Here is a 21441-nt window from a genome sequence, read left to right on the forward strand (position 1 = left end):
TCCAACATTGTCAGGGTGCTTATAGAAGCAGCCCTGCACAATTCTTCCACCAGTTCAGGGGTGTTAACCTGCAACTGGTCTTCCCTTCTGGGGCCCTGTACCCTCCCTCGTGGAGCTGCACCCCCAGAGTTCAGAATTGTCAGGGTGCTTATAGAAGCAGTCCTGCACATTTCCTCCACCAGTGCAATGGTGTTAACCTGCAACTGGTCTTCCCCTCTAGGGCTCTGTACCCTCCCACCTGGAGCGACACCCCTAGAGTCCAAAATTGCCAGGGTGCTTTTAGAAGCAGTTCTGCACAATCCTTCCACCAGTGCAGGGGTGTTAACCTGCAACTGGTCTTTCAACCTGGGGTCTGTACCTTCAGGTTGGACTAGGGCCAGGGGTGAGGATTCCCTCCCCCTGCCATCCCTTCTGGGGTCCGGCACCCCCCAATTAGGAGGGTGCTGGACCACAGCAGTCCTGCTGTTAGCAGTAGCCCCTTCCTCCAGGTCAGGGGGGACACCCTGAACCTGGCCTTCCAGTCCAGCGTCTGTACCCACAGACTGGAACACTGCCTGGCAAACCAGATCTTTCTGGGGGGCACACCTACCCCCCACCAGATCCGAATTTACCCTCTGAACCTGGTCGTCCATCAACCCAGAGTCATCACCCTGAGGTTGAACCATTGCCTGGCACACCAGTACTTCTTGGGGGCACACTGAGCCCCCACCAGGCCAGAGTTTAACCCCTGAACCTGGGCATCCAAGCCAGAGTCACCACCCTGAGGTTGAACTATTGCCTGGCACGCCAGGACTTCCTGGGGAGTATACTCACCCTCCACAAGGGACACACCATCCCCAAAGGCCACACAAGAGTCTGGCTGGCGCAGGTCTCCTGACCTCTGCCCACCTGGCAAAGTCTGGATCTCCCCCAAACCAGAAATAGTCTCACCTAGTTAATTCCTGGGTGGCTCTGCTCTCAGAGCTGATCCCTGACCCTCCAGGTCCTCCACGGAGCTCCGCAGCCCCCTCTCAGCCATCTGCCTGGACTTCTGCAGCCCCTCACTAGGAGTGGTACTGCCAGACACTCAAATTGGTGGGATGCTGGCTACAGTCACCCCCACAAGTTCTTCTGACACTGTGGGGTTTCCCTCAACAGGTGGCCCTACGGTACAGGCTAGGCTACCCTCCTGGCGTTCCCTCATAGAACCCTCCAGGACCTGGGACCGGCTCTCTGGCACCCTGGGCCTCAGCCCATCCCCATTCCCTCTCCTCTGAGATGGGACATGGGGTCTCTCACCCATCCCACTACACTGGGACCTACCTGGGATACTGCAATCCTTTCCCACCTCACCTGGTTTGGAAACACCTAGACCACTCCCTTCAGGAGCACCCCCAAATGCCTCTTCAGACTCTCTGGTACTCACCCAGATGTCTGCCTCCAGTGTGAGCTCCCTGGGGTCAGAAAGCTCACACTCCACCTGGTGTTGGCATAGCTCTGGAAAATAAGGACTAGACATATGCTCTCCAGCAATTACATCACTCAGCCCCTCACATGTATTAACCAAAGTACCCTTCACCCAACCATCCTGTGACTCAGCCTTGACAAAGTACTCCACATCACCCTCCTGAGACTGGTGAGACAGTATCTGGCTGTCCCTGACACTCAACCCACACTCTTCTGGGATGTCTACACACTACATACCCAGGACGTTCACTAGGGGGAACCCTTCTCCCTGTCACTCTCCTCTAGAGCCAGTAAAGTGTCCCCCCCAAGTAGGAATATGACTCCCTGTGCCAGTTCCCCAATCCTTCTCAGGGACCCTGTGCATAACGGGAACTACCTCATACTCCTGAACCTCCTGGTGTTTGTCAACTCCCTTCTTCAAGTAGGGCACCACATTTCTAGGCATGTTCACTTCTTCAGCAGCACTGGATACAAGATTTTTTCTGCCACCATCTGAACTGGACTCAGCCCTTAAGGCTTCCAGTTTCAGCTCTTCACAGCTCAGCTCCTGAGCTGCAACCCTTTCCTTTTCCCAGGCTAAGGCTCTCTCTGCCTCAGCCCTCTCAATTTCATCATCTAGCTCTTCCATCCACCGCTCTCGAGCTAGGAGCTAAGGGAAGCTACACTTTAAGCATGTTTAAAGGCAGTCCCCAAGTTAACCTATGACATGGACAGGCCTTGCAACAGTGAAAACCGAATCTGGCAGTATTTCACTGTCAGAAAATATAAAACACAATAGCATATGTCCTACCTTAACCATACACTGCACCCTGCCCATGGGGCTACCTAGGGCCTACCTTAGGGGTGTCTTACACGAGGAAAAGGGAAGGGTTGGGCCTGGCAAGTGGGTACACTTGGCAAGTCGACTTTATAGGTTCAAACTGCACACACAGACACTGCAGTGGCAGGTCTGAGACAGGATTACAGTGCTATCTATGTGGGTGGCACAATCAGTTCCGCAGGCCCACTAGTAGCATTTGATTTACAGGCCCTGGGCACCTCTAGTGCACTTTACTGGGGACTAACTAGTAAATCAAATATGCCAATCATGGATAAACCAATTAATAGTACAATTTACACAGAGAGCATTTGCACTTTAACACTGGTTAGCAGTGGTAAAGTGCTCAGAGTTCATAAGCCAACAAAAACAGGTCAGGAAAAATAGGAGGAAGGAGGCAAAAGGTTTGGGGATGACCCTGTAAAAAGGGCCGGGTCCAACAAACAATAAACATAAACAACAACAATATGCAATGAGTCAGTAATTTACATACCATGACCCTATGTGGCTATGAATCACCACAAAAATTTAGTAAAATTTAAACATGCATTGACCTTATATTAACAATGCTAAAGTCACGTAAATAACACACAAAAACAGCAGAGAAACAACACAGGCTGTCCAAAATGTCTGAAGAATCTTAGTCTGACAAGAGCCATCACCACTAAACACTCCAAAGCATTATACAGAATAACAACAGAATTATTTGTGAAATAGCAACAGATTTCATTCATTGTGCAGTTGAATCAGTCATAATCAATTAATAAACATTAAGTTCAATTATTGGGCTGGACATCCTTGCTACCAAATTCTAATTCGAAAAACATGTATGGGGCAGGGCTTTGTCATATACAAAAATTTAAAATAAGACAAACATTCATTTAGAAAAACATCTAAACTACGGCACTAACAAAAACGCGGTTGGATTTCTAAGGGAAAACCTGCAAAAGGAAAACAAATGCACATTGGTTATAATACCTCTCCTAAGAGTGACAGCCGTTAGCAGAGTCTTCCTCAGCAGAGCACAGGAACAGCAGATCTTCAGCAATCAGCATCAGGAACATGGAAAAGGGCAACAGTTCAGTAGAGTTGGGCCGACATTATTGGAACTGTTAGAATCATAAATCTCTGAACATAATTACTATCCACAGAACCAGACTGAAATGGAACTGAAGGGAACTAACAAGAACTCTAACATCATCTTAAACTTTGCCTAATTAAAGTCACAAAAATCACTAGCTAGACTCCTACTGGACATGATGTAGTGCTTCTGTTCTTATCTCGTTTTCAGCACTTACATAACATATCAAGAATGCACTTCTGAGTTCAAAGAAGACTTTTATTGTTGTTAATTCTTCCCCAACCGCAAGTTCGTAAGAGACGAATCAATAGATTTCAAGCACACGTTTTAATGAAAACAAAATATATCACAATTTGCAATATACACAGCAGGTTATATTTATAAGATATTGAATGCAAAGCAAAACAAATACTTCACCGTGTGAGAAACTATTTACAGCTTCATCTTTCTAGGGTCTGCAAGTTGATGACTCCTGGTCAACTGCGAGAAAGAGATAATCTACCCACACGGGAGGCTGGCAACTGGCGCCAAGTTCCAGTCCGAAGTCAGGCAGATTCGAATCTAATTCTCTGAAGCCCGTGAGCCACCCTTAGAACAGCGTTCCCCCTCCTCTCAGACCCGGGAAAACTATGCAAGCCTTTGGAGACTGGCCAGATCTCCTAGACTGCTCCTCTTCCCAAGCTCGAGCAGAGAGAAAAACACCCAATGTACCCTCTCTTATCAGGTCTAGTCTACTGTGAGAAGAAAACAGCTTGGTTCATCTTGTGGCAAAACACAGCTTGGAAAAATACAGCTTGGATTCTCAACTGTAATGTCTAACTCCACGTTAAAGGCGATAGGCAGTTAACCTAAATATCAAATACAATGTCTAATGTCATGTCAAAGCCAATAGGCAGCTGAGCTGAATACAAAATGTAATATACAATATCATGTCAAAGCCAATAGGCAGCTAAGCTGAATACAAAATGCAATGCCTAATATCATGTCAAAGCCAATAGGCAGCTAAACTGGATACAAAATGTAATATCTAATATCATGTCAAAGCCAATAGGACCCTAAACTGAATACATCATGTCAAAGCCAATAGGCAGAATACAGAATGTAATGGCTAATGCAATGTCAAAGCCAATAGGCGGCTAAACTGAATACAGAAAGTAATGGCTAATGACATGTCAAAGCCCATAGGCGGCTAAACTGAACAAAACATACAATGTGCTACTGATGAACATTGAGCAACTTATATGCGCAGTGGTGAAACACAAAGTCATTGGTCAAACTCCATTAATATCATCACACATGACTATGCGGTGTGACAGTGAACAACCAACTGAATTTCATTCTTTTTTCAATTTGTAACTTTCCTCATGGTTTCCTCGAGATAGGCCCATGTTGACACTCTTCTCAGGACGACAGTTTCTGCAAAATATTAACACTGTAGAAAACAGACACATTAGCTAATATTATTTCCTACCAGAAACTAAGACCCATTGTTAAAACGTTAAATAGTTATCACAAGGAAGTACAAAATGAACAGAGTGAAAATGACAGTAGATTTCCACTGCGAGCTTTCAATGGGATAGCTAATAAACAACTTTTGCAAAAGATTTCACTGAAGTCAGCATAACATCTCAACACGGTACTGCGGAAAAATACTAAATCTTAGGCCTTTTGACTAATGCTAATACATGAAGAAATAAAACTATTTTAATAGTCAAACCATATAAGTCTCATAATAGTATGTCATAACTCTTAAATAATATGATGTGTCTCAATTCATATTTAGTACATTATTTAATTAGTCAAAAATAATCTCATCATAAGACTTATTCATCAAATATTAATTATTTTTGTCACTACAAATGGTTATGATTCACCAAAATATGTTTTCACAGTCATTTATTACTTCACATAGAATCTGAGATGGTGGAAACCACGTCAACCACATTTTAAACATGCACATTTTACATTTCTAGCACGTTTTTCTCTAATTAAGCTCTTTTAGTACATGTCATTTATGCAATTTGTTTACTCATATTTTGTTAATAATGTTTGCTCTCTAACACCAGTTACATTGGTTGATAATTTTATATCCTTCCTATTATATGTTCTACTTGAATGATATGGTAATCTGTCTATCTCCACTTCTCCTAATGGTAGACACTGTGCTTTACTACTATGTTTATCTTTTGCAAAATCAGCCGATTATTTTGATATACTGAACCTGTCAATAGCTTTCCACCACAGTTGGCTTGTAGTATACTTGGAAATGTTATGCTATCTCTTTGTACCATTTAAAAATATAACAAAGAAAAGTTTACAAAAAAAATGAGTGGAAAAGATTGAGTCCTATAGGTTTTCCCCGCATGCTGCCTCTGGGCAAACTCCCTTGGAGTTGTTTCACAGTAGACGACCAAGATGTATGGCTTGTCTCTTTTGGGGGAAGACAATTGTTGGCCAGGATGAATATGAGTGGTTGGAACGCAAACATAAGTTGGTGGATGGGTGTGTGTTAAGGGAAAAGATACACAAGTGTAAAGGAAACAGACATTTGACCTTTGTAAAGGGATTTTGGCTATGAAGGTGAGAGTTGGTGACCTAGTGGTGGTTAAGCACCCAAGCACATGGCGTAACACATCTTCCAAGTTCTCCAAACGTCTTAAGGTTGTGAAATTGTTTAATAATGTGATAAAGATGATCGCATTTGGAATCTCAGACAAGTTGTTCTCACCTGATCTCATTTGATGATGTAATGAAGAATGCTGTATTTATATTCTCTTTGCATTTAAAGTGTTTTTACCTGTTCCTGCTGTTTGTTGATAAATATTTGATGCTGGTGTTAGAGGTGTGGACACCTTTGTGTCCTCTATGTTTTGTTGTAATCCTACTTTGTATGTTTGGAATGTTTTTCCTTTATGGTGTTTCTTCTGTTGTATAGTAATGTTTTGTTCTTTTACACTGTTCACTTTTTTTACCTGTGCCTTTCCCTGTCTTCTCTGATGTTCTGACAATGTTTGGGGGAGGATGTATGGCATCTTGCTTGTGCCTATGTCATAGGGGGTTCTTAACTTCAGATTCCAGAAGGGCGGTGAACTGGATGATGTGCTGGGGCAGTTGGTGAGACAGAGGCTGGAGTCCTGTTATCTGAATAAATTCATCTTTTTGGGACCATATTTGCATCCTCTTCATGAATTACTTTGAACTACTTCCCACACCCACCTTTCAATAGCAAATAATCTAGGGAGTTTCTTGTATGACTCAATGTCAAGCCTCAAAACAGTACACCTCTCTGGCCCCAAGCCAATGATGTTGTTGATCGATTTATGGGCACCCTCAAGAGTGTAATTCAGCAAGCATCAATGGAGGGAATCAACCTCAACCAGGTCCTGTGTCCAGCCCTCTGTGCCTATTGATCAACTCTTCGCTCTACAACGGGTGAGAGCCCTGCCACCTTGCTATTTAGGGGGGCGGGGGGGGCACCAGAACCAAACTACCACAATGGACATTGGACCTGCTGATGAGTGTTGATAAGGTTTCTATCACAGATGCCTTTCAAAAGTGTAAAATAAAAACATATTCCAATCAGCTCCGACACGCCCAGCAAAAAGTTTTTGAGAAAGAGGACTGGGTACTTGTAGGAGGCTGGACTGGCTTGTAGTGAGTACCAAGGGGTACTTACACCTTGCACCAGGCCCAGGTATCCCTTATTAGTGTATAGGGTGTCTAGCAGCTTAGGCTGATAGATAATGGTAGCTTAACAGAGCAGCTTAGGCTGAACTAGGAGACGAGTGAAGCTCCTACAGTACCACTAGTGTCACTTGCACAATATCATAAGAAAACACAATACACAGATATACTAAAAATAAAGGTACTTTATTTTTATGACAATATGCCAAAGTATCTCAGAGTGTACCCTCAGTATGAGGATAGCAAATATACACAAGATATATGTACACAATACCAAAAATATGCAGTATAGTATTAGAAAACAGTGCAAACAATGTATAGTTACAATAGGATGCAATGGGGACACATAGGGATAGGGGCAACACAAACCATATACTCCAAAAGTGGAATGCGAACCACGAATGGACCCCAAACCTATGTGACCTTGTAGAGGGTCGCTTGGACTGTAACAAAACAATGAGGGTTAGAAAAATAGCCCACCCCAAGACCCTGAAAAGTGAGTGCAAAGTGCACTAAAGTTCCCCAAAGGACATAGAAGTCGTGATAGGGGAATTCTGCAGGAAAGACACAAACCAGCAATGTAACAACGATGGATTACCAGTCGAGGGTACCTGTGGAACAAGGGGACCAAGTCCAAAAGTCACAAGCAAGTAGGAGATGGGCAGATGCCCAGGAAATGCCAGCTGTGGGTGCAAAGAAGCTGCTACTGGACAGTAGAGGCTGAGGATTCTGCAGGAACGACAAGGGCTAGAGACTTCCCCTTTGGAGGATGGATCCCCCACGCCGTGGAGAGTCGTGCAGAAGTGTTTTCCCGCCGAAAGACCCCCAACAAGCCTTACTAGCTGCAAATCGTGCGGTTATGGTTGTTGGATGCTGCTGTGGCCCAGGAGGGACCAGGATGTCGCCAATTGCGTCTGGGGACAGAGGGGGCGTCGAGCAAGACAAGGAGCCCTCTCAGAAGCAGGCAGCACCCGCAGAAGTGCCGGAACAGGCACTACGAAGAAGAGTGAAACGGTGCTCAACCGAAGTTATACAAAGGAGTCCCACGCCGCCGGAGGACAACTTAGAAAGTCGTGCAATGCAGGTTAGAGTGCCGTGGACCTAGGCTTGGCTGTGCACAAAGGATTTCCGCCGGAAGTGCACAGAGGCCGGAGTAGCTGCAAAAGTCGCGGTTCCCAGCAATGCAGTCTGGCGTGGGAAGGCAAGGACTTACCTCCACCAAACTTGGACTGAAGAGTCACTAGACTGTGGGAGTCACTTGGACACAGTTGCTGGATTCAAGGGACCTCGCTCGTCGTGCTGAGAGGAGACCCAGGGGACCGGTGATGCATTTGTTTGGTGCCTGCGGTTGCAGGGGGAAGATTCCGTCTACCCACGGGAGATTTCTTCGGAGCTTCTAGTGCAGAGAGGAGGCAGACTACCCCCACAGCATGCACCACCAGGAAAACAGTTGAGAAGGCGGCAGGATCAGCGTTACAGAGTTGCAGTAGTCATCTTAGCTACTTTGTTGCAGTTTTGCAGGCTTCCAGAGCGGTCAGCAGTCGATTCCTTGGCAGAAGGTGAAGAGAGAGATGCAGAGGAACTCTGATGAGCTCTTGCATTTGTTATCTAAGGAATTCCCCAAAGCAGAGACCCTAAATAGCCAGAAAAGAGGGTTTGGCTACTTAGGAGAGAGGATAGGCTAGCAACACCTGAAGGAGCCTATCAGAAGGAGTCTCTGACGTCACCTGCTGGCCCTGGCCACTCAGAGCAGTCCAGTGTGCCAGCAGCACCTCTGTTTCCAAGATGGCAGAGGTCTGGAGCACACTGGAGGAGCTCTGGGCACCTCCCAGGGGAGGTGCAGGTCAGGGGAGTGGTCACACCCCTTTCCTTTGTCCAGTTTCGCGCCAGAGCAGGGCTGAGGGGTCCCTGAACCGGTGTAGACTGGCTTATGCAGAAATGGGCACCATCTGTGCCCATGAAAGCATTTCCAGAGGCTGGGGCAGGCTACTCCTCCCCTGCCTTAACACCTTTTTCCAAAGGGAGAGGGTGTAACACCCTCTCTCTGAGGAAGTCCTTTGTTCTGCCATCCTGGGCCAGGGCTGGCTGGACCCCAGGAGGGCAGAAACCTGTCTGAGGGGTTGGCAGCAGCAGCAGCAGCTGCAGTGAAACCCCTGAAAAGGCAGTTTGGCAGTACCAGGGTCTGTGCTACAGACCACTGGGATCATGGGATTGTGCCACCTGTAGGAGGCTGGACTGGCTTGTAGTGAGTACCAAGGGGTACTTGCACCTTGCACCAGGCCCAGTTATCCCTTATTAGTGTATAGGGTGTCTAGCAGCTTAGGCTGATAGATAATGGTAGCTTAGCAGAGCAGCTTAGGCTGAACTAGGAGACGGGTGAAGCTACTACAGTACCACTTAGTGTCATATGCACAATATCATAAGAAAACACAATACACAGTTATACTAAAAATAAAGGTACTTTATTTTTATGACAATATGCCAAAGTATCTTAGAGTGTACCCTCAGTGAGAGGATAGGAAATATACACAAGATATATATACACAATAGCAAAAATATGCAGTATAGTCTTAGAAAACAGTGCAAACAATGTATAGTTACAATAGGATGCAATGGGGAAACATAGGGATAGGGGCAACACAAACCATATACTCCAAAAGTGGAATGCGAACCACGAATGGACCCCAAACCTATGTGACCTTGTAGAGGGTCGCTGGGACTATTAGAAAATAGTGAGAGTTAGAAAAATAACCCTCCCCAAGACCGTGAAAAGTGAGTGCAAAGTGCACTAAAGTTCCCCTAAGGACAAAGAAGTCGTGTTAGAGGAATAATGCAGGAAAGACACAAACCAACAATGCAACAACTGTGGATTTCCAATCTAGGGTACCTGTGGAACAAGGGGACCAAGTCCAAAAGTCACAAGCAAGTCGGAGATGGGCATATGCCCAAGAAATGCCAGCTGTGGATGCAAAGAAGCTTCTACTGGACAGAAGAAGCTGAGGTTTCTGCAGGAACGAAAAGGGCTAGAGACTTCCCCTTTGGTGGACAGATCCCTCTCGCCGTGGAGAGTCGTGCAGAAGTGTTTTCCCGCCGAAAGAACGTCTACAAGCCTTGCTAGCTGCAAATCGTGCGGTTAGCGTTTTTGGACGCTGCTGTGGCCCTGGAGGGACCAGGAGGTCGCAAATTGGACCAGGAGAGAGAGGGGACATCGAGCAAGACAAGGAGCCCTCTCAGCAGCAGGTAGCACCCGGAGAAGTGCCAGAAACAGGCACTACGAGGATGCGTGAAACGGTGCTCACCCGAAGTTACACAAAGGAGTCCCACGTCGCCGGAGACCAACTTAGAAAGTCGTGCAATGCAGGTTAGAGTGCCGTGGACCCAGGCTTGGCTGTGCACAAAGGATTTCCGCCGGAAGTGCACAGGGGCCGGAGTAGCTGCAAAAGTCGCGGTTCCCAGCAATGCAGTCTAGCGAGGTGAGGCAAGGACTTACCTCCACCAAACTTGGACTGAAGAGTCACTGGACTGTGGGGGCCACTTGGACAGAGTTGCTTGATTCGAGGGACCTCGCTCGTCGTGCTGAGAGGAGACCCAAGGGACCGGTAATGCAGCTTTTTGGTGCCTGCGGTTGCAGGGGGAAGATTCCGTCGACCCACGGAGATTTCTTCGGAGCTTCTGGTGCAGAGAGGAGGCAGACTACCCCCACAGCATGCACCACCAGGAAAACAGTCGAGAAGGCGGCAGGATCAGCGTTACAGAGTTGCAGTAGTCGTCTTTGCTACTATGTTGCAGGTTTGCAGGCTTCCAGCGCGGTCAGCAGTCGATTCCTTGGCAGAAGGTGAAGAGAGAGATGCAGAGGAACTCTGATGAGCTCTTGCATTCGTTACCTAAAGTTTCCCCAGAGACAGAGACCCTAAATAGGTCTGACGTCACCTGGTGGCACTGGCCACTCAGAGCAGTCCAGTGTGCCAGCAGCACCTCTGTTTCCAAGATGGCAGAGGTCTGGAGCACACTGGAGGAGCTCTGGACACCTCCCAGGGGAGGTGCAGGTCAGGGGAGTGGTCACTCCCCTTTCCTTTGTCCAGTTTCGCGCCAGAGCAGGGCTAAGGGGTCCCCTGAACCGGTGTAGGCTGGCTTATGCAGAATTGGGCACATCTGTGCCCAACAAAGCATTTCCAGAGGCTGGGGGAGGCTACTCCTCCCCTGCCTTCACACCATTTTCCAAAGGAAGAGGGTGTAACACCCTCTCTCAGAGGAAGTCCTTTGTTCTGCCATCCTGGGCCAGGCCTGGCTGGACCCCAGGAGGGCAGATGCCTGTCTGAGGGGTTGGCAGCAGCAGCAGCTGCAATGAAACCCCAGGAAGGGCAGTTTGGCAGTACCAGGGTCTGTGCTACAGACCACTGGGATCATGGGATTGTGCCAACTATGCCAGGATGGCATAGAGGGGGCAATTCCATGATCATAGACATGTTACATGGCCATATTCGGAGTTACCATTGTGAAGCTACATATAGGTACTGACGTATATGTAGTGCACGCGTGTAATGGTGTCCCCGCACTCACAAAGTTCAGGGAATTGGCTCTGAACAATGTGGGGCCACCTTGGCTAGTGCCAGGGTGCCCTCACACTAAGTAACTTTGCACCTAACCTTTACCAGGTAAAGGTTAGACATATAGGTGACTTATAAGTTACTTAAGTGCAGTGTAAAATGGCTGTGAAAATAACGTGGACGTTATTTCACTCAGGCTGCAGTGGCAGGCCTGTGTAAGAATTGTCAGAGCTCCCTATGGGTGGCAAAAGAAATGCTGCAGCCCATAGGGATCTCCTGGAACCCCAATACTCTGGGTACTTCAGTACCATATACTAGGGAATTATAAGGGTGTTCCAGTAAGCCAATGTGAATTGGTGAAATTGGTCACTAGCCTGTTAGTGACAATTTGGAAAGAAATGAGAGAGCATAACCACTGAGGTTCTGGTTAGCAGAGCCTCAGTGAGACAGTTAGGCATCACACAGGGAACACATACATATAGGTCACAAACTTATGAGCACTGGGGTCCTGGCTAGCAGGTTCCCAGTGACATAACAAACATACTGAAAACATAGAGTTTTCACTATGAGCACTGGGCCCTGGCTGGCAGGATCCCAGTGAGACAGTGAAAACACCCTGACATACACTCACAAACAGGCCAAAAGTGGGGGTAATAAGGCTAGAAAGAGGCTACTTTCTCACAGTACTGGTGAAAAAGAAACGGAAGCAGAAAACAGACACTCCATTTACTGTTGACCCATTGAGGGTTGTGACATGCAAAGGACACATGGTGACAGCACATCGTCCTGGAAAATCTATCACTCAGGACTCATCACATTTTAAATACTTACCTCAATGTTCGTCAGCGCCTAAGATCACAAGCGAGACGACCCCGCTTGAACATACAGATCACACATCTGAGCCTATGTCATTGATGCATAACTACAGTGCATCTCAACTACCTCGAAGCACCCGATCTGTCACACCAGTTCGAGAGCCTCGGGGGCTTATTCAAGAACTACCATACTGATGTGGTTTGTACTTTTTATTCAACAAAGGGGGAGATGTAGTGTCTTTGATAGTATGTGCACTAGGGCCCTCATGGTCCTGGGTGGACTTCAGATAGGAATTACGTAATCTGATGGAAGGTGTTAAAGTGAGGTTATAAAAATTATGATGCAATGCGTGCACAGCGTGACAGTACGTTGAGGAATAAAGACGTTTTTTCCAGAGCTCCATGTGTGGTGTATTCATTCGCATGCTCCCTGGCTGGGGAGGACCGTGGAGCAGGGCTGGCTTTAGTGCCTGTGGTGCCCGGTGCACCATGAGCACCTCCTCAGATTCCCTCACTACCAGTCAGCAAAAGTACCCCTCATCTCTCCATACCCACTTTACAAAACGCCGATCTCTCTAACAAAAACATTAATCACTAGAGTTATTGTGACATTTTAATTGCTTCCTAAAGGCTGGAGGCACAAGGAACTTTTCAGCAGATGATTTTAAATTGCAGGTTTTGTAAGTAATTGCTAAACACAGCGCCCCCTTGAGGTCAGCACCTGGTGCGGCACCACCGGGCACACCGCCCTGAAGCCCGCCCTGCTCTAGAGCTGGCAATCATGATGCCCTCTACGCTCAGGTTCATGTGCCTCCTGAAGAGATACGAGTGACGGCCACAGAGCCCAGTGTTACCTGGTTTGACTCAGCCTTTCACCATTCTGAGGTTGAAAAAGTAATCCTTTCATCTGGGATTAATACTAGAACCAACTACTGAAAATGAATGTTTTATCAATAGTAACGTTACATGAGGCGAGAGGGTGCAAGCTTCCTTGGGAGGCGCTGGATGGCGGGAGCTGTGTGCGCTCTGCCGTCTCCTCAGACCTAAGTTTGTCTTGCACAATGATGGTTTGGTGAGCTGTGTCATGTCTAGCCCAGTACAAAGGGTGGGTTACGGGCAGTCTCTGTCTGTGCTCAAGAGTCATGTGCATTTCAGGGGGGTTGGACCTGAACAATCAGGCCAGCAGGCTAATTCTTACATCTTGTTCTTTACAGAGAAACCCGGGAAGTGTCCTCGTGTCAATGTTGTGTGCGCCCTACTAAACATCCCAGTGAAGTGCAAATCGGATAGTCGATGCCCTGGGAGGCAGAAATGCTGCAGGCGGTTCTGCAGCGTCGAGTGCACTAACCCAGGTACAGTGTCAATGCACGGGGTCTCCATGTTAACCCCTAACCAGTGCCTCGTTGAGGGGGGGGCTCACCCTACTTCAGGCCGGATTGTGTCTCAGAGCACCAAAACCGGCTCAAATGGCACAAAGAACACAGACGGTTAGTTACAATGAGTGTGATACTGAACATATAATTCACACGTGTATGGCTGCAGGGCAAAGGTCAAATTCTATGCTGTTAGCCGACTACAGCCTAACTCTCTTTGAGAGTCAACAAATTCAAACTTCACACTTCTTAGGGAAAAACAAATGAGCTTGTAGGAGGCCCAAGTGCATCTAACGTATAGTTTTAACCCCGGCTGCTACGGTTCTGGTGAAATATCTCTGTGTGCAATACACTTCTATGCATGACATGCAGTAAAGACATGGTGTTGGGTCCTATTGAGTAGAGCAAGGTCCCCTCAAACTTTATTAAGAAGCAGAAAGGGGATATTGTTAGTGCACCCACAGTGCAGTCTTCCTTTGCACACAAAAAAGGCCAAACTTGGCAGCAACAGTGCAGGCTTATGTCACAGAGAAGAGGCACAGAACTATTACAACTAGTGCAAGCATCGTTTATACCCACAAGAGGTGCAGCACTGGCTGGAGGACAGCAAGCTTCCTCCACACATGGAACGGGTGCAGTAGTACACATCTACAGTGCAACACGAAACACACAGCACACACCACAAACATCCAAACACCAGATCTAGGTGTAGAACGGTGCAAACATTCTGTTACACCTTCCTAGTGTTTTGTGGCAGTCAGTAATATTTAGTGCCACTCTTAGCACATTCAAATAGGATTCCTTCATGCAGTGCCATCCGGAGGGAAAACAGTCAAAAAGGGGTTAGAGAAGATGTTTCTCCCATTTTAGCTCCTATGGGAACTTTTGCTCACACCTAGAGCCAAAGCCACCGAACAGGTTTACACCAATGTTAGCACAAATGTAAAACTTTACCCAGGGAGCGTGCTTTCCAAATCTGCTCAGTCATTTTGCAGATATTAGCATTTGAAAAAGCTGCAGAATAGGCCTAAAAATGTTCACACTTTGCATATCTTTTTTACATCTTGTCAGTTGAAAAGTAATTTGTTGATTTGCTTATAGCTTTGGCGCTGTTTGACATGCATGACATTTCGCAAACATTTAGTATGTGATGTTTACTCTTTGCATTTTCAACTTTGTGCAGCTCCACCAAAGGGGGGAATGCCAGGTAATAATGAAGGATAACAAGTTCTGATTTTGAAGTTAACTTGGCACTGTTTGACACATCTGCACAAAATCTGGCAGATGCCTGCTGGAATGATTTTCTAATGATATGTCATTTGTTACAGCAGTGACTGTTACTTTACGACTCCAGGGTCACAGCCTCCATGTTCTCTGGCCCATTATTATTGCACCAAGAATGAATACTAGCATATTATTCACTCTTGGTGAAAAATATGCCACCAAGCAACAGCCTGAGGCAGCTAATAACAGTGTCTGATGGATGGCACAGCTGCAGTAAGGTACCAGCACCGTTCAAAGAGATTATCCAGGGCTTACAAGAACCCAGGCCTGCCCTCAGGGCACACCTCAGCGCCTCCCCCACCTGTGACGTGCTGAAGAGCCACATCTAAATGTAGCCATTGGTGCTGCAGGCTGAGTCAGGGAAAAGAGACTGAGTATAAGCGAAGCAGAGTGAGACTGAGTGGAACGGAGACTAAGTGAGAATGAATGAGTCACAATGAGAATGAGCGAATCAGAATGATTGAGAATGAGTTTGACTTAGTGCGAATGAGTGAGTCAGAGTGAGATTGAGTGAATCAGAATGAGTGGGAATGAAGAAGACTGAGTCAGATTAATTGAGACAGAGACTAGGTGAGTCACTGAGACAGGGTGAGTCAGAATAAGTAAAAGTAAGTGAAAGTGTGAATGAGAGTAAGTGAATAAGGCTGAGGGAGAATAAGTGACATAGAAAGACTGAGTGCCATTAAGTGTGAGCAAACACCTGATACCCTCTGAGAAGAAGTCATGGTCGCTCACTAGAATTTGAACAAAGGATTACTCCCCACTACTTCCACCACTGCTGTATTAACTCATCAAAGTGAGGGAAAAAGTTAAAGACAGTGCCAATACAATTCGGACTTGCTTATAACTTTGGAGCTGTTTGATGAATCTGCATCAAATGTGTCAAGCAGTTAGTAAGATGTAACAGGGCCAGTGTTTCAGGTTTTGTGCAGGTCTAATGAGAGGAGAGTAAAAGGAAGGGGGGAACTATGTTTTGATTTACTAATACCTTTGGCACTGTTTAATGGCTGAATACAAAATGTGGCAGGTTCCTGTTGGTTAATTCAAATTCTGAGCAGGTCTGTCAAACAGAGGAAAGGATACATGTGGGAGAGGGTGCGATTAAAGTTATAGTTCACTAATAAGAATTTTGTGATACACATTGCATACCACAACTAGCAAATTCAGGGCTTTTTCAGTTTTGCGTTCAATATGTTTTTTTTCATAATGTAAATAAACATATAAGGACACCACAAAGCAGACGCATGAACATTTATTGAGCACCTTTTGCATGTTTGTGAACCCAAACCAGGACCAGGAACCCAGCGGAAAGTCCTCAACAACCCCATGAAGAAGATTGGCCTGGAGTCATAGTTCCTACCTGTGAGGCTTGCTATGGGCTTGCAAACCACACAACTGGATTCACAATCCGTAATAAAAAATGTCATACAAGGCCAGGCCAGAGGCCAGGCTCTGCAGCCAACCCCCAAAGGCTGTGTTCAGAGAGCTTTGGCAGTCTGTGGTGGTTAGTCGCAGGTTAGTGAACCCCTTGGTGTGTGAACGTAAACCATTATGCATAACAGACAAGCAAATCACAACTCGCACGCAAAATGCAATGCTTATCCCCTCACAACGTGTGCTATTCACGAAGGTAACTTACACTTGTGAGAAATTTACATGTGCAATTTACTCCTTCACATATAAGTAACTTTACTACTTATGGTTATTCAGAAAATTCAAATACAAAGTTACTCAAAAGTGTAGTCTCACACACCTCCCCTCCCGAAAACAGGGGGTGGAGACAAATTTACAAGTGTGAGTTCTTACTGCCAGAAAGAACCAGTAGTAAGTCCAGTATCACACATGCCCAACCACTGATAGTGTAGCACCCTCCAGTAGAAACCAATAAATGCCAGGACTTAAAATAACATCCCATAGTAAATTGTTTACGTTAAATTATTTAAAATGGTTCAAAATATGAATAAAGATAATTTTATGCTAACAAAAACTAAACATAAAACAATATTTAATTATAAAATATTTTTAACAACTTTTTTTGCATTTATAAATTAATGTAACATTTTTTATTAAATGATAAATAGATTACTCATATATGAATGTTTACATCACCTTTATTAAATTTTGATTACTAAGAAATGTACTTTTTTACTTTAAGTGGAATCTTCTTTTTTACCGTAAACTTCAGAATTTCTTTTAATTTAAAATATTTTAAATATTGGTTAAAGACTCAATAAAAAAATTAAGTTAATAGTGTGGTGCCATTTTTTGTTTTGTTCTGTATTAAAACCAAATATCTACATAATTAATTTACATTATTATTTAATATAAACATACGTTTACTAATTTAATATAAAGTTCAAGAAACATTTTTCATTTTCCCTATCCTTCACCACAGGGACATCTCCACCCCAACTTAGGATTCTCTTTATAATAAAGTACAAGGAAAGGAAACAAACTAACTGCTACCCATCACTACTTTGGTGCAGCCCCAGTTTTCTGCAGCTCCTTACCCAAAGGTCTCTAATGTCCTGGAAACCTTCAAATTCCCCCCAAAACTGTTTAAACTCTATCTGTTTAAACTCAACCCCCCCACCCGCTGACTCTCTCCTTTCCTCCTTTTCTTCCTCCCCCACCCTCAACTGACGTCACTCCTATCTCCTCTCCTCCTCCTACTTAACACCAATTCTGCCTGGGTGCTGCTGCTCTTCTGCTGATGCTGAATTTAAAATAAGTCTTACTATAGCCTTCTCTCACTTGTGGCTCTACATGTTAATGATTTACTCCTTCGCTGCATCCAGTGTATGAAGATTCTTGATCAAGCCCTCTCTACAGATTTCTCTGTTATATTTTACTCCCTCAAGCAATGTTTTTTATAAACTCCAGTACATATATATTGTAAGAGTGAACAGTAAGTAGATAAGGATAATTGTTACAAAGGAGGATTGATAGCTTGATTGTATCTATCTTTACTGCTTCATAGTTTCATAAAACTTTTGAATTCTTTTTTCCCATAGTTGATCCCAATGCTCCACCTCCTCCTATCTGGGTCTAATGCCTGCTCCGCTGCCTGTTTGTTATTTGAGGCACCGGACAGACCTGGCTCTTCTCTGACCAGCATCAAGAAGCTTTTCAAGATTCCACTGCGAGAAGAACCCTCCGGATGAGGGAAGGATGTACTTCACTGGCACCTCTGCATCTTGCTGATAATACCTCCTTTACACGGAATATCAGACAGCCTTGAGTGAGCACAAATCACTTAGTAACTCCTTGTACATTGCAGATTACTTGTGACAGGATAAGATCTATCCTGGGTCATCTGAAGATATAATTACACGGCCCATCTCTGACAATAACTTCTAGCTTGCAAAAGCAGTGAGGCGCTGATTAGAGATCATATGGGGACATCTTTTCATCATCAGGGCTGGTAAGAGAATCTGCAGAGCCAGACACAAAGTCTATAGCAGGGGTTGTGGGAGCTGTAGACACAGGTGTTGGTGTTACCCTCCCTTCCATCTTTCTTATCTATACCCTCGTCTTGTACACTGAGTTACTGTTTCAGAGGAAGGGGAGAATTCCTTGCTTGTAGTTCTGTAACGGATTAAACATATCTTTGAACTTCAAATAAGCAATAAAATCTGAATGCATTAACTTAGTAGGGTGTCTTTCTTATTTTCATACACAGAGTTTTTATTATTATAAATTACACTAAGGTAAACAACGAGGTTCCAATAAACAACCCCTGTGGGAGCCAACAACCCGTCCTTTATTGTTTGCCTGGGTTCACTGAACCATCGACATAAGTAAATAAAAAATATATGCACTAATTTAAAAGTATAAAATCTTGATATATGCTTTAGCTAAACACATTATTTTGCTTCATAAATGCTAAAAAATAAACAATACAATAGCCAAAATCATATTATTCATAACATTAAAAACTCCATAAAAATATATATAGCATTTGCATTCAATCTAACATCAGAGCTTCATTAATTTTAAGCGTATACACCATGCCTCCTGTAAAAACTTGGATACAGCATCAACATCAACTTTATTTTGGTGACTTCACACAATAAAAGTACATTAACAATATTTACAAATATCTCAATGAAACTGCAATACCATCCAAAACGTTGTAAAAGAATTAATTTAAAACATTAGATGTTAAAAGTAATGACATAGTTAGGGTTGGGAAAAAGCAAAAAAGAAAAAACTCAATTTTGTTTCCACTGCGTGTGGGTTAAAAAAAAGTCTCAGAGCCAAGAGATATACATAGGGCAGTGGATAACAATGTGTTTCTGCCTTCCAATGTTGGTATGTTCAGTAGTTATACATCCATATAATAGATTATTTCCATGGTAATACCCAAATAACACATTAGTAATTAACTGATTCTCATTAAAAGACTAAAGCTAAAAACATGCAAAGTATAGCCCTAATCCATCCAAAACTAACTAGGGAACACAGTTAATACTGTTTAGTTTAAAGATAACATCTTGATTCTCACATTCCAACTTGATAGGAGAAAACGAGCCTCAGCAAAAACTATAGAACTTCTTGTGTCTGAATTTAAAAACTGCATGGCCTCTTCGTGCCGTGTAGCATGTAACAACCAGCACGTCGGGATAATCCACTTCTTTCACTTGGCCACATATGGTGGATAGAAAATTACTGGCGAACCCCCTTAGGGGCTGAATTCCATACCTACAATTCGCATGTAAACGTTTGGCCATGGTTGGCGAAACAGCATCTAGAAATGGTTCCAACTGTATGTCATTTTCAATTTCTAAAGTAAGCCCAAGGAAACAATCCATTTAACACTTATGTTATGATAAGCTCCATAAAGGAATAAGAGGTGTTCCTCGCTTTCAGTCGAGACATTAAACACCAAAGATTTGAGCTTGATCAATCACATGTTCTTTTAAAGGTGAAAGTAGCCAATTAAAGTGTACCAAGTTTAAATCTGATGTACAGTGCCCTGGCCTGAGGGTAACTATTATAATTTAGGAAATCCACAATTTCTAGACCTCATCTGAATGCAAAAACACAATCTGTAAGACTACCATTCACAAGCGATGCCAAACATTTTCATGTCATTATTTCTCAATATCCATTTGTAATATTATCGAACAGTGTCTGGGGATCTGTTGGGGACCCGAATGGAACATGCCCAGGCCAAAGTTATTTAGGGGGGGATTTTACACAGGCAGCCCCCATAATCTCTAGGGCACCTCTTCTGGTTATGACATTGTGTACTGCTTCGCTATAGACACCTCATCCACTGTCCAACAGCATGTCCAGTACAGGAGAGGTTTAGTCTTTGGCAACAAGGGAAACAGGTTTTCAGGCAGAATCAATTCCCAGTGGAAGAGTCAGAGTGCTTCTCAGGACCTTCAATAAAGATGTGATAAATTTTTTCTTGCTTTTTTTCAAATGCTTCTAGCTTGTGATGGCCCCGGAGGTCAGAACCACGTGCGCTGTATTGACAACTTTAGCCCTATATACTTCTAGAACAGGTGATAAAGAAAAAGTGGACAAGCAGTTGGCAGATTTAAGTAACGCGGTCGACCTGTGATTCAACTCTAAATCGCTCTTAACTAGAGCTAACATGTGCTTAAATCTATGGACTTTATCCAAGGAAAAATCCTTTATAGCAATCAACCGACAAAATGATTTTTGGAGACTGAGTACCATGAAATTTAACTTTGCAGCAGCAATTTCTAGACCATAATTTAAGCAAAACTCAAAACTCTAAGAGAATTTTAATGCCCACCGGAGGCCAGAATAATAATGAATTATCATCTGCAAAGAGCAAACCTGGGACTTTCTGGCCTGCGATACAAGGGGAGTCATTAGAAATATTTGAGAAAATATCAAAGCAACAATTCATAAAGAGTAGGAAAAGAGGTGAAGCCAGGACAGCCCTGGTGAACTCCTTAGTTCATTTTCACCTTCTGTGTAAGCTTTCCATGTACACCCGCTGAACCTGAGCAAACTTCTCTGAATACAATTGGATTATTATAGAAATTAAATTCAGGGGGGCTCCTTGTTTAGCAAACACCTCCCACAGTTTTAATCTCTGGACGAGATCAAAGTCCACCTGAAAAGTCCACAAAAGCCACACACAAGTGGCAGTCACTGATATCAATGGACTTCCACTTAATCAAAAAAAAAGAACTGGTCCATGGGGGTGACCCTTGATCAGAAACCTCCCTGGAAGTGGGAGAGAATATGTTTTTGTCAATCCATATTAATAGTTTATCTGCATACTGAAGATCTTTTGCATGTTACAGATCTGGCTTATTGGGCAATAATTTTCCAAAAGGCCTTGTGAGCCCTTTTTGAGGATTGTAATAATCAATGATTTTGGAATTATTCCAGAATGATGTCACCG

The 21441-nt window shown here is 44.3% G+C and overlaps 1 protein-coding gene across 1 annotated transcript in view; it reads left to right on the top strand.

Moving 5' to 3' along the window:
• LOC138295216 (caltrin-like protein 2) overlaps positions 1-18695 on the top strand; it is a 40098-nt gene extending 21403 nt beyond the window's left edge. Inside the window, exons 2-3 of the mRNA XM_069233390.1 lie at positions 13605-13742; positions 18062-18695. Coding sequence (XP_069089491.1) covers positions 13605-13742; positions 18062-18099 — 176 coding nt within the window. The 3' untranslated portion in view covers positions 18100-18695. The remainder of the gene's footprint in view (positions 1-13604; positions 13743-18061) is intronic.
• The last annotated feature ends 2746 nt before the right edge of the window (positions 18696-21441 follow it).

Source organism: Pleurodeles waltl, chromosome 5, assembly GCF_031143425.1.
Source record: "Pleurodeles waltl isolate 20211129_DDA chromosome 5, aPleWal1.hap1.20221129, whole genome shotgun sequence".
NCBI lineage: Eukaryota > Metazoa > Chordata > Amphibia > Caudata > Salamandridae > Pleurodeles > Pleurodeles waltl.